This window comes from Suricata suricatta, chromosome 9 (genome assembly GCF_006229205.1).
Source record: "Suricata suricatta isolate VVHF042 chromosome 9, meerkat_22Aug2017_6uvM2_HiC, whole genome shotgun sequence".
NCBI classification, from domain to species: Eukaryota; Metazoa; Chordata; class Mammalia; order Carnivora; family Herpestidae; genus Suricata; species Suricata suricatta.
The window spans coordinates 100470113-100484664 of record NC_043708.1 but is presented as its reverse complement, the minus strand read 5'-3'; the positions used below and the strand labels follow the sequence as shown (position 1 = coordinate 100484664).

The 14552-nt window shown below is 44.0% G+C and overlaps 1 protein-coding gene across 3 annotated transcripts in view; it reads right to left on the bottom strand.

The window, feature by feature from the left end:
* TLN2 (talin 2) overlaps nt 1-14552 on the bottom strand; it is a 368445-nt gene that overhangs the window by 14502 nt on the left and 339391 nt on the right. For all 3 annotated transcript variants that reach the window (XM_029951031.1, XM_029951033.1, XM_029951032.1), the window contains 2 exons: nt 9299-9404; nt 8304-8428 (listed from right to left, as the gene is read on the bottom strand). In XM_029951031.1, the coding sequence (XP_029806891.1) occupies nt 8304-8428; nt 9299-9404 (231 nt within the window). The remainder of the gene's footprint in view (nt 1-8303; nt 8429-9298; nt 9405-14552) is intronic.

Sequence of the window (14552 nt, the reverse complement as noted above, 5' to 3'; positions counted from 1 at the left end):
ACATGATAAATGTTTGCTGAATGAATGTGTCCATTCAAAATGAGTCTTCCAAGTTCTAGAGTTCAGCCAGAGGGCAATTTACATGGTTGGGGAAGGAGAAATGCATGGAGTAAGCGTCTGCATCAGTAACTGTCCGTTCTGGGCTCCTCCGGGAGGAAGGCACACACACCTATCCACTGGCTCCTGCCCCATGGAAGGCCATGGGTGTTATTTGTATGCTCTACCTTCGTCCCCTCAACCTGTTGTTGTGATATTTACTGGTGCGCATACAGATGTAAATGGCATTTCCAGCATTTTGCAAAGAGGCTCTGAGCAAAGCAGCCCTCGGGAAAAGAGTACCAGATGTGCAAACTGAGAATCTGCTTTGCTTACATGATTGCTGCATCTGTCTTCTCATCCTCTGTACAGTGTCCCCTTTGCTGTGGGAAAGCACTGGCCAGCTGACCACCAGCAATCAGGGGCTGTCCTTCCCGGACTGTCACGAAGCCCTAGCAGAGGATGGACCTATTCTCATCCTGGCTTTCTGGTAGCTTTGGGAAAGGTCCAAGCACCCTGTTGCTGGTATTTTCCCTGCTTGGTGATCTCCTACAGAGCTCCTCTTTTAAAAAGCTGGAGGTGTGGGGAAGTCCCTCTGGGGAAAGGCCACGTTTTGGGCTGGCTCCCTTGATGCCTGCTTCCCGTACTCAGGAGGGCACTGGAGGCTCCTGTTTTGCTCTGATCTAATGTCTCAGGACCTTGAGGTTCTACTGGGGTCGGAAGGGGGAGAACGGCAAAGGAGAGGGGAAGAATTCACTCAGTTTTTAATTTGCCTTTTGGCTTTTCAGGCATTCTGAGGACATAATCTTTGGAGCAATTCATTTTCTGAACCTGCCTTCCCCCCTACCTGATAGGGTTGTTATAAATATATTATAAATATATGTAGAGCACAGCTGACTCAGCAAATGCTCAGCAACTCCTAACCATTCATTTTATGATTACTCTTCTTACTCCTTATGTTTTTTGTGGTTTTAAAAACTTTTCTTTTTACACTTGGGGCTAAGCTAGTCTATCTTCTCTGAACCATTTTCCACTCATAATTTGGAGAAAGGGTCTCACTGCCATTTCTGATGACAGCCTAAAAAAACTATAAATAAGACCCATAATAAACCAAAGATAAATGAAGTGTCAAGTAACACATGACACAGACTGGCACTTCTAGGGCTTCTCCCTCAATCCCGACAGGAGATGGGCAATCTGGGTTCGAGTGAGTGCCCTGCACTTTCTGACCACAGAGAATTCGTGGCCTTTCTCCAGGGATCAATCAGCTTTCTGTTTGTTACTTAAGGAGAAACCTCAACTCTCCTGGCCCTGTAGCCTAGACATGTTACGGTTCTAAATTAAACCTTTCTTAATTAAGAAGGTTATTTTTTCTCTTCCTTCTTCTCTCACTCTCCTCCATGGAGAAGCCGTGCCTCTCTCCTGCCACATCTTTGCCAACCTTCTCCCTGACAGGTCCTGGGGCACGTGGTGCCCAGAGAAAAAAATGTTTTGGTCTGTGGTCTTTTTCTTGCCCTCTTCTTTGTGAATCACATCCCTGCAGCCCTACGGTCCCTTCGTCCAATGAGCCTGAAGGTGATGGAGTAGAGGGTAGCCATAGGAGATTGTCCAAAGGTCCCTGCCCTGATGTCTCGCCTCCCTCCTTGGAAGCCTCCTTTAAGGGACTTGCTTGCGAGGAGCGGATAAACACAGGGGTCACCTTTCTCACATCCGGCTCCAAAAACCAGACCATGACTCCTGATGCCATTTTCCCACTTAGGAATTGTGCTTTGGCCTGTGTTACTCAAAGTCCTGCAGAATGCTTGCTATTAAAAATAAGGTCATATCACATCAGATACTTAAAAAAAAAAACTTTGGATATTATTTTTTAAAAGTGTGGACATTTTGCATACAACATAAATATCCTTGAGGGAAAAGAGGAGGCCAACAGCAAGAACACACACCACATCAGAGAAGCATTTTCTTGCCAACTGGAAGCCTGAGTGGAATAGTTTTGGCTGCTACCAGTTTGCTTCTGGTATTAAATTGAGAAGTGCCTTGGGGGAGACCTTAGCTTGTACCCCAAGACTCAACTGCATAAGAGCCAAATCAGCTTTTCTTTTAGAGGTCCCTTGGGTGGGTTGTCTTTAGGACAGCCACCCTTACTATAAATGAGAATTTATAAATGGGAAGATTCTTAGAATAACTAGATCTTCCAAGAGCCCAAACCTGGACTGCTGGCCTTGCTGCCCTGAAAGCTGTAGGCCAACAGTAAACAGTCAACATGGATGATGGAGAGAAAGCAGTGCCAAATGGGTTTGCCTCCAACTTGGGGAGGGACCACTCTTTGTACCCAGATAATAAATGCATGTTCATGCAGCATCCATTGGAAAAGGCTCAAGCTTGCACGATTAGTATCTTAGGAGTGGTTTTTCCATGGTAGCTGTTTTATTACTATTTTTTTCTGATGATCAGTAATACCACTGAAATGATCTTTTAATTGCTACTTCTGTTTGATGGAAACATTTTTAAAGACTATCACACTTTCAAAAAAAGTCATGTGGATGTTTACTTAGGAAACATGAACAAAAAAGATGATGGAATGCTTTCAAATATCTTGATCAGATGCATTCGCTACCTCATGAGCTCCTTCAATATGAATCCTCTGTGTAATTATTGAGGGTCTGACAAGACCTCCTGTTCTACACTGGCAGGGTCATTTGGGAACGTGAGCTGGTTGAGTTCCCTGTCCACCTTTGCTTTGCATACTCTTCACGTCTCCTGGACAGGAAGGAGCTAGTGGCAGATGAGCTCAAAGCCCCCACTTCAGCCTTCCAGAAAATGTTCTATCTGCTCCTACTCCTCCCTGAACACCTGGTGGCCTCTTCCCATCCACTCAGCTAGTTAGTACAGCATGCTGGCCAACAGCAAGATCGCAGAAAGAAAGAGGAAAATCCCATATCACATGGGTTTCACCTCAAGGCCCTTTTAAACTGGGTTTTTTCTTTATTCATAATACCTTGTCATATCTTTCCCATGACAATTTGTCATTTTGGGCCAACAACATTAACTGTACTCAAAACCTGAAACACTGTTCTCTAGCTGCGTGAAGGTGGCAGTGGAGAAGGATCCCAGGGACAGGTTCCACTTTCTACCTCTGGAAGCTGGGACTCCAGCACTGTATTTCTCCCTTTCGTGTCATCACTTTGCTGCTGTCACTATGCATTCACTGCAACCAACTTGGGGATGGCTTCTAGATATAACCAGGGGAAGCTTTCCTGACTGATTCAAACCACTGGCTCCCCACCTGTGTGGGGCACTGCCTACACCCACCCCCACACACACACTTACATGTGCTCTTAAAACAGCACTTCTTCTCTGTTCCAAAAGACTGAACTATTGGCACAATAGTTCTCTTTCCCGAAAGCAGTGCTCACGGTCTTTTGTTGAGAGAGATCAGAATGAACTCACACAAACTTCGCAGGCTCTTCCATGAGGAGGAGGTCAAAGCCAAGGTGGCTGCTGTGTGCCAGAAAAAAATGTTTCATAATCCCCAACTTCCTGTTGCACCCAATGAGGCCATGGAATTAGTTTCTGATTGTCAGCTTATTCTAAATATTAACAACCTCGACTGACCAGTTAACCTATTACAGGAAATGTAGCAGACAGAGTATAGTCCAATTACATTATTTATTAGATATATTTCGTCCTAACCGAGGTTTCTATAAAGCCCAGTGACTCACCATCCCCACAGCTAGTATGAATGATTTGGTTTCTATGTTTTGATATTATGGGAGGAAGGGAAATTTACAGAGTTGATCTGTGTATAAATATTTGCTAGAAATTGGATTATAATTACTAATTTCTAAATTGAAGATTAGGATGAAATGTAAACCTACATGTGTCTGGCGGTTGTAATGCTTTTATCCCATATCACAAACATGGACTGGAACCTTCCATTTTTTTCCACTGAGCAGATCCCTTAAGGATTCATTACTGGCAAAACTAAGCTATACATTATATCTCAAGCTCTTATGAAAACATCCATAATCATGATTTGTTTCTACAACAAACAAAAGCATCTAGCGATACTGATACAGGTCTTAAACGCTACAAGAAAAAATGGAATATGACATTATGAAATGGAATGAGCACCACGTCTTCTAAATCTGCTTGTGATGTTAACAAATGCTTTCCTGTCACCTTATAAAATATATTAGGAACCCCCGGAGACAGGGCAAGACACTGTAGGAATATGTTTGATATATAGTTGGATTAAATAACAACCTAATATATCAAACATATCACACAGAGGCCTGCAGAAAAGGCATCCAGGTTTGACTGAGCTCGAGAATAGGCAGAGTACTGCAGGCTACGGCTGCAGGGGTGGCCACCACGGCAGCAAGTCCGTTACCTGCCTGCGGAGCACAGTCTGTCTGTAAGTGTGGAAACGACACCATTAGCAACATCACAGGCACATGCACCAGCCTTAATACCATCCGACCCTCTCCTTTTGCCTGTATACCATCTTCCCAAGCCAACAGTGGATTCAACTGTGCAAATCTGTTATTTGTGTTTGGGAGATCCCAGGCAAAAAGTGGTGCTGAAATTTTAAGGGCCTGAGGGGGGAATATACCAGGAATCATCATCAATAAACCACGGAGCATTCTACGTTTAAAACAGGTGGTCTGAGAATGTGGTGAGCAAAGCAATTTAAACAAATAACAAAATCAAACATTGCCCATCCCTGATATTTTTCCTTAAAGCAGCGTAAATGCTCCCCAGTTACGAAAGGAAAGCATTATTCACTCTATCCTGAGGGCTTGTGTGTTCGTGTGTAGTTACAGGGATGGGAATGTGAGAGTGAAGGCTTATCTTGTAATCTTGAGGATTACTTATTTTTTTCAGTTATGGAAGGGATGGAGAGAACCAATGAACCACAAAAGACTGGTTGCTTTTGGTGTCAGATTAGCAATTTTCTTAAAAAAAGGTTTATTTTGAAAGAGAGTGTGTGTATGAGTGCGGGGAGGGGTAGAGAGACAGGGAGAGAGAGACAGAACCCCAAGCAGGCTCCCCAGTGACAGTGCAGAGCCCGATGTGGGGCTCAATCTCACGAACCATGAGATCATGACCTGGGCCGAAATCAAGAGTCAGACACTTCACTGACTGACAAAATGAGGACATACATTCCTTTATAAAAACAAGGAAGAGATCTGATTTCAGGCAGTTACTGCCACACAGCAGATGGTGCTCCTAGACAGGTGCAAAAATCCTGGTTTGGGGTGAAGCTTTCTTTAAAAGAATTTTATAAATATAATCTTTATCGCAGGAGCCTCTGGCCAATGGGTGGAGTAAGAATTCACATCCCTGTAAAGCACTCAAGAAGTACCATGCATCCTTCCTAATACGAAGAGGGGAGTGACCTAAGGTAGACGTTCCCAAGGAAGAGGCTCAGATCAACAGTTATGTCCACTTTGACCCTGACCAGAGGATTCTTGGCTTTCTGTAAAGGGCCACACTGTAAATACAAAAGCTAGATGACCCCAGGACAGTGCAGGGAGTGCCCACGGGTCCACCTCTGCAGACATCACTTATTTTTTAAGTGCTATTATTTTTAAAACACTGTTTCACAAAATTTTAAAACCGAAACACTCGAATTCCACTGTCATTCTTGTACATTCTGCACCTGTCTCCTTCGTGTGTAAGTGGTTTACCAAGTTATAATGAGCACATAATTCTGCATCCTGGTTTTTTTGTTTTGCTTTTTTATTTTTATTTTACATTTATGCCATGAGCATCCTCTGCATGCCAAACTGTCCTACCAACCGTTATTCTCAATGGCTGCCTACTTTTTCTTCAAGGAGACCCTCAGGTCACATCTAACTTCTTCCTACTACAAACAAGGCTACAAGGAACAGCCTCCCTACCCCCGACCCCCAGCCCCCCCCTTTCTTCCTCACTGGATTTCCTCCTTAGCACTGGAAGTGGCATTATCAGCTCAAAGGGTACAGGCAACCCCCAAGCCTCCCCTATGGGGCTGCCGCAGCCTCTAACACTGGCTAAACCCAGAGAACTGGTATGAAGTGACTGTGTCGCTCAGAGCACACAAATACCACTTCCAGATTGGTCACGGCTGTCTGAGGCAGACAAGCTATTTTGCCTCTGACTCTGCATGGATGGAGCGAGGATGGTAAGAGGCGGTGCTCTGTGGACATGTTACAAAGACCAAATGAGTCAACGTCTGTAAAGACCTACTTGGCACACGCTTGGTGCTCAATCAATGTTGAGTCTTTTGTTTTCTTTTTGCTAAGGCCATCAGCTCATGGGTCTAGGGAATAATTTTTCTTTCAGGCATTCTCCTAGGAATAGAGTAGTAGTAGATAAAAGTCTCTAAGCATATTTTTAGTCACTGCTTATTAATTTATGTACTGTGTTCTTAAATTATCTCATTTAATTGTCATAACAACAATCCTATGGGCTAGGACCTCTAATTGCTGGTTTTTTTAAATCAAGAATCACGAGGTCTATCAATGGCTGGACAGAGGGCAATTAGGATTCAGAGACAGAGCACAGAGGGACCCCACAAAAGGACAACAGGAGAGGGATTGAATCAGGAGCTCTCAGAATCTGGGGAAGTGTTACATGAGCACCAGGTTACTTCTCCAGAACAGTGTCAACAACACGACTCGGGCGCTAGTAGTCGCAAGCTCTCCAGGAGAGGCTACTTGTGCTAAATCAGGTGAGGAAGAGGAAAAACAAATTACACACAAGGCCTCCAAATCTTAGTCAATAGTTGCTTGCTTCTTAGTTGAATAGCAGTTTTCCATTTGCAATTAACTTGATTTATAAAGCAGAAATAAAGACATAGCCAGAAAATGGGAGTTGCCCCTATCCACACCCCTAGTTCTTAAGCTTGTTGGGGACACCTTGGACAATCTTAGGCCACTTAAGACTCTCAGGTTAGAGGCTAGTAGAGAGAACCCTGGTAAGTCCCCAAATCTGAAAGCTGTAATCCTTAAATCACATCTTGATGAGAGATTTACAGAAATGCCTTCACCAAGTCGAGAACAACTGCTGGACTGGTTCTAACAATTTAATGGTTTTAAGAAGGTTCCCAAGCTCAACACATTCACTGCATGCTCACATCTACGTTACACACAACATCAACCCGGATGCTGCTTTTGAGTGGTTTGGTGTATTTCAGTGCTCAGACTTCATCTTCTGGTCTTTTAAAAATGGTAGGATTTTAGAGAATCTGGGGGAATCCAACTTTTTCTGAGGGAAAAACCACATTTTACCTCCTAATGTTTTTAGGTCCTTGGGAGAGAGGTGAGGTGATAGGTTCCAGCAGGGACTTGCTTGAATAGAAAGAAAAAGAGACCTCCTCTGAAGACAGTCATGGGAGGTAGAGTGAAAGGTAACTGCTTCTTGATGGGATTGGGCTTGGCCCCTGGACAGCACTAGCTCACCATCCTTCTGTGTAATAACTGTCCTTTCTATGGCCCCATCTTAGAGTAACTATTTAAATGGTTGTCTCTCTTAACATCTTGTTTTAAACTTTTAAAAGTGTTTTTATTTATTTTTGAGAGAGAGAGCGCGCACAAGTGAGGGAGGGGCAGAGAGAGAGGGAGAGAGGGGGATACAGAATACAAATTTGGTTCCCAGCTCTGAGCTGACAGTACAGAGCCCAATGAGGGGCTCGAACCCACAAACTGTGAGATCATGACCTGAGCCGAAGTCAGATGCTTTACTGACTGCGCCACCCAGGCGCCCCTTAACGTCCTAAGTTTTAAGCATTTATCTAAATGACAAACATAGATGGAGAAAACGTACCAGCCCACCACAATCTCCAGGACATAGGGAGGCAGTCAGTCACTAGGTCCAGTTTTGAGGTCCACATTGCCCTTTATTGATTTTAAGAAAAAAAGAGACCCAGCATTGCAATTTGCACTGCATATGGAAACCAGAAAATTAGAGGGTGACAACATCACCTTCGGTAACAGGGACTTCCAATAGTAAGCATCTTAACACCTGCTTTCAATATAATGGAACTAAACTCAGATCGTAAGGGCCCTGGATTCCTCCTTGGATACCCAAAGGTATTTTTCTGGGTGGTTAACCTGAAGAATCCACGCATGGTTTTTCCATGCCCTCCTTGTAAAAAGGTGTCGGGCACGTATCTGCAACTTGCTCGTCTAACCACGGGGAAGCAGACACGCTCCCTGCGGCACACCCAGCTCCACCTCACACCATCCACATCAGACAAGCGGCCACACATGGACACTCACTTTTGGTTTGGCTCTTGGCTTCAGTTGCTCCAACTTCTTAGCAGCAGCCTCGATGGATGCCGCAGCCCCCAATAATTCTGTTTCCGCAATGACGGTTGGGTCTTCTGGATCCACCCACTCTGTTCCTAAAATCAGTCCAAAGAGGGTCGTTCTTGGCGGCTGTGACTGCAGGGCTCTGGCTTCACCCTTACCCACCATGTCTGGATTTACGTGCAAGGACGCTCCATAAGCCTACTGGCTGCCCTGGCTAAGGGCTCGTCTCTCCAGCTCTCAGAGAGCGCAGCCGGGGGAAGGGGAGCTCCTGCCTGACCCTGTTGTTCTAACTCGGTTGTGTACACAGCCCTACCACAGGAGCAGTCATCAATGACAGTTTCAAAGATCTAGATCTCTTGGTTCAAGGCCAGCTTGAGTCTTACTCTGACTTCTTTCTTAAAGCTCATGAATGCAAGTAACCATCTGCAGGACACTTGAGACTGCGGACCACACAGCATTGCCATTCTCTTCTCTTGGGGACTCCTGGAGAACCGCCACTCACCTCAACTCAGACAAAGGGAAACTGGTAAGAAAACCTTTCTCTGGTGAGGCGACTGCTTCTCATGTTATCACAAAGGGGTGTGCAAACAACGTACCCAGATGGCATCATTTTCGAAACATGGAGTGTATTGTTTGAGTGAGGCTATTCTGATAAAGGAAAATGCAGATAAAAATACATGGCGACACCCTTAAAAATCCACTTTAGGTGGACTATAACATTTAAGTGGAAGTACTTAACACAAAGACTGGAAAAAAGCCTTGCTTCAGGAGGATATTATCTGAAATTCTATCCCTATTTTCATTTGCTTCAAAAAAAAAAACCAGCACCCCACTGTATTCCTTCTGACTGCGTCCGCCAAGAAAGGGCCTGTGTTGGCTGTGGGGTTTCTCTGCTCAGTTAGTGGGACCAGCACTGCTGCGGAGGGGTGTCCCACGAGATGACAGGAGAGAACCCAGCCTACCTTTCATGGCTTCCGCTGCCTGGATGAGCTCGGTCACAGCACCGGCGACGCGTTTGGAGAAGGCGGCCAGCTGGTGCTTGAGTTCTGGGCTTGGTTTCTGAAGAATCTGCAGACAAAGAGTAAGTCAAATGCCTAAGAAAGATGGTAGCCATTGTGACAGAAAGCACACTCTCACTGGTGAACAGAGTTGGACGACCTGGTTTGAGGCTGCCACTCTGTCACCAAGTGACTTCAGAAAATTGGGGGAAAACACTTAAGGCTCACTGGCCTTCAGTTTCCTGTGAGAAACGAGAAGCTGGGAATTAGGAGTTTCTCTAAGATCCCTCTGGACACGTTTCTATAAGATTGTGACATGAAGTCCTTATTTGTCCTTTAACTGTCCTTTCATTTGTACATAAAATAAATATATGCACACAAAAATTACACACAGTTTAAGAACAATCCAAATGAACATGAAAGCCTGAGTTTACAGGTCAGATGGTACTTGGGACATTTGTTTATGTAGGACCAGAAGAAGTATGTCACTCTCGTGGGGTCTTAGAGACAAAGTCCCCAAGAAAGCACAACCATCTGATTAGAGACAAGCTTCTCCTGGGAGAGCTCCTGAGGATTTTCCTTCTTCCGGTCTAGCTCAAAGGTTTTCTTCAACTTCTTTTTTGCTTTTTGATGGTGTTAATAAAGGTATTGGATATCCAACCCCAATCCAATTTATAGGATATCCTGTGAGGATTTCTTCTCAAATTCACTCAAGAATGGAAGAAATGGGATGAGCTCTTCATCATAAATTTACATTCTGACTTAAATCAGGATCTGCCTAGTTCTGAAATTTCTCTCCAACTTTCTTTTTCTGCATCTCTTTCCCATGCTTTACAGTACCACTCTTCAGATTCAGAAATGCTCGGACCTGGAGAAAAACACACCTGCCGCCTCTCTCTGGACAATGTGGAGCCTCGAGGCAGGGACAAACCTGGCTTTGGAAGTGGACAGACCTGTGTTCACACTCAGCTTCATTTGCGCCTGGTTTATGAGCAGATTACTGAACCCCTCAGAACCTGTTTTCTCATCTGTAAAGTTGGGCTAATGTCTGTCCCTCAGGACTGGTATAAAGATCAAATGGAATAACACATGCCAAACCCCCTGCACAATGCCTGGAATACAACAGGCATTCATTAAATGTTAACTCCCTTCTTGGTGTCCCATACTCTTCCTTAGGAGTCTGGAAAAGATGCCTTTTGGAGCCCAGAGCTAAAAGAGAACTGTAAATCTGTTAAAAAAAAAAAAAAAAGGAAGAAAGAAAGAAAAAGAAAATCTGGGGTTGGGAGATTTAATGGGATTATACTCTGACCAGCCCTGGGCATACCAGTTACAGAAGTCATTATGTTATATGCTTGAACCGATTCGTCAAAGGACTTGGGGAATCACTTTACATGCATCCATCCCCATCCTCCTTTCTCTGGCAAGCTTTAAAATGTACTCTCTATGTGCTACTGTTCTATGAACTCAGTTATTCTGATCTTATTTTCTTACCCTTGGACTTATACATATCACTGTGCAGATACTAAGAATTCAGTACAGGGGCATCTGGCTGACTCAGTTCGTAGGGCATATGACTCTTGATTTCAGGGTTGTGGGTTCAAGCCGCATGTTGGGTGTAGAGATTACTTAAACATAAAATTATTAGGAAAAAGAAAAGAACTCAGTACAAACCTGTGAATGAGCGAAAAAATGAATGGATGGGTATAAAAAGACCAACACACTACTGGGACAAGCCCTAATATGATGGCTTTATGGACCAGATCCAAAACACTAGACCCATGAGAGGGGCAAGGGCTTAACTGTCTTTTACCTTCTAATACAGCCAGGGGTATTGAGTTTAGTTAAGTGTAGGTTCTAGAGTCAATTTACCTATGTAACCCTGGTCTAGTTAGTCATCTTTTCTCTATACCTTGGTTTACATAAATTGCCTATTAAACAGGCATAGCAACAGTCCTTTTGTTACAGAGTTGTGGTAAGACTGCATAAATTAATATGTAATTTAATATAATACATAATCCTATCAGAGCAATTGGTGGAACTGGACTGAAGTAGAGGTTGGGCACCAGGTTTTTTTAAAGTGCCCCAGGTGATTCTTGTATACAGCCAAAGTTGTGAGCCATGGTTCTAGGCTCAAATGCTAGCATTTGGCACCACTTAATTGTAAAAGACTTGCACTACCTTTTTTTCCCTGAAACAATACATGTTGTAAGGCCACCTAGTGAATAATGGTTATGGCTCAGGGTTTGAAAAACTAAGTGCTCCATAGCCTTGTTCATTGGCTAGTTGGTTTATCCATGGTAGTCGACACAACAAGAATAAGAGAATTAAAAGTATCATAGGGAGACTCATAGTAAATGATCAAAAGACTGAATGTTCTCCCCCTAAGATCAATAATATGGTAATTATGGAGGTGCCTGGGTGGTTGAGTCGGTTAAGTGGCCAACTTTGGCTCAGGTCATGATTTCACGGTATGTAAGTTCGAGCCTCACGTCGGGCTCTGTGCTGACAGCTTAGAGCCTGGAGCCTGTTTCAGATTCGGTTTCCTTCTCTCTCTGTCCCTCCCCTGCTCATGCTCTGTCTCTTAAAAATAAACAAACATTAAAAAAAATAAAATAATAAAGGAAACGTAGCTTAAAAAAAAAGAATATGGTAAGGATGTTTGGTCTCATACCCCTATCAATATTGTACTAAAATTCCTGGACAGTGCAATAAGGCAAGAAAAGTAAGTAAATGGCACAAAGATGGAAAAGGAGAAGTGAAATAATCTTTGCTTATAAATAATAGAAACATCTATATAGAAAATTCTGAGGCATATGTAAAAAAAAGCTTCTAGAACTAATAAGTGAGTATAGCAAGGTAACAGGCTATCAGGTCAATATACAAGCATCAATTATATTTTTAGGTATAAAAGCAATAAAAAATTGGGAATTTTAAAAAAGCAGAATCATTTATAACACCATAAAAATTATGAAATACCTAGTGTTAAATGTGACAACAGATATGCAAGACATGAATGCAAAAAATTATAAACATTTTTGAGGTTGTTAAAGGAGGCTCGAATAAATGGAGATATATACTATGTTTATGGATTAGAACTCTCTTAAAATGTCAGTTACTCTCAAATCTCCCTCATAGTCCCAGTCAAAATCCCAACCAGCTTTATTTTTTAGATATTGACAAGATGATATGAAATGCAAAGCACATAGAAGAGCTAAAACTATTTTGAAAAAGAACAAAGATTTTTGAGGAGCCTCCACACTGTCTTCCAGAGCAGCTGCACCAGTTTACATTGCCACCAACAGTGTAGGAGGGTGCCTGTTTCTCCACATCCTCACCAGCATCTATAGTCTCTTGATTTGTTCATTTTAGCCACTCTGACCCCTGCGAGGTGGTATCTCAGTGTGGTTTTGATTTGTATTTCCTTCATGATGAATAATGCTGAGTATCATTTTATGTGTCTGTTGGCCATCTGGATGTCCTCTTTGGAGAAGTGTCTGTTCAGGTCTTCTGCCCATTTCTTCACTGAATTATTCATTTTTCGGGTATGGAGTTTAGTGAGCTCCTTGTAGATTTTGGATACTAGCCCTTTATCTGATATGCCATTTTGCCACTATCTTTTCCCATTCTGTTGGTTGCCTGTTAGTTTTCTTGATTGTTTCCTTTGCAGTGCAGAAGCTTTTTATCTTGATGAGGTCCCAGTAGTTCATTTTTGTTCTTGATTCCCTTGCCTTTGGGGATGTGTCGAGGAGGAAATTGCTACAACTGAGGTCTAGGAGGCTATTTCCTGCTTTCTCCTCTAGGGTTCTTATGGTTTCCTGTCTCACATTTGGGTCTTTTATCCATTTTGAGTTTATTTTTGGGAATGGTGTCAGAAAGTGGTCTAATTTCATTCTTCTACATGTTGCTCTCCAGCTCTCCCAACACCACCTGTTGCAGAGGCTGTCTTTTCCATTGGATACTCTTTCCTGCTTTGTCAGAGATTAATTGGCCATATACTTATGGGTCCAATTCTGGGTTCTATATTCTATCTCATTGGTCCATGTGTCTGTTTTTGTGCCAATACCATATTGTCTTGATGATGACAGCTTTGTAGTAGAGGCTAAAGTCTGGGATTGTGATGCCTCCTGTTTTGGTCTTCTTTTTCAATGTTACTTTTGCTATTCAGGGTTTTTTGTGGTTCCATACAAATTTCAGGAGGCCCCTCAAAAAACTATCAGTAGGAAGGTGGAACCAAGATGGCGGAGAGGAATGGAGCTCTGTAAACTCTGTCCGCACCATTTATCGAACTGAGAAGGATATTACGCTCATCTGCGAGAGTGGAAGGAGAAAATACAAACTCCAGAAGGAATAGAACCTCAAGGATACCTGAGTGAGTGGGGGCGAATGGGGGAGATCCGAAAACGGGCCAGCCTGGGATGGGCAGGGGAGGTAAGATCCCCAGCCCAGCATGGCGCAAGCGCGCAGCGCCCGAGAGACAAAGGGAAGAGACAGAGTTGGAACACGCTCATAGAACTGTCTCTGGGGAAGAGGTATAGAATGCTTGGCTGCACTTGGAGACAGAAACCCACTCCATAGATAACTGCTGGGTAGTGGGGCGCAAGAGAAGGAATAGCCTCCAGCCCTAAGCCATCTCGGCGGGGAATCAGAGGCGTCTGTGGCTGTGAGAAGCAGCTGCGCTGGGGAGGCGTGCTCCTTGGCGGGAAGCGGCTGGAGCTGCGACTGCGCCAGGCACGAGCAATTCGAACTTGGTTTTGGGAACGGGACCACGGACCGCATTTCCATGGCACACCTCGCCCCCTGCACGGACTGCGCGAATCCTGGGTCCCCACAGGGAAAAAATAAGGCGCACACCGACGGGACCCCCAACAAAGAGTCGGTGGTGGGTGGAGGCCCGGGTGCGCGCTTAGACTGTAGGAGCTCCCAGCTCATTTCCAGCAGCGCACAGCGGCTTGAGCAAAGCTATCCGAAAATAAGAGAGACTCGGTTTTTTGCTTTTTGTTTTTTTCCTTTCCCCCATTGCAATCGTGATCCTGACTGGGGGTTGGGAATTCCGCAATTGAGTCTGTGAAGGTGCGCACTTCACCTCCTGCTGCTCATTTCTCCTCAGGCAGGGGCGGAGCCTCTGAGAACAGACTCCAAGACCTACCACATCAAACCAAGCCTATCCACCAGAGGGAGCTGCTGCTTGCCTTTTTTTGTTGTTGTTGTTTGTTTGTTT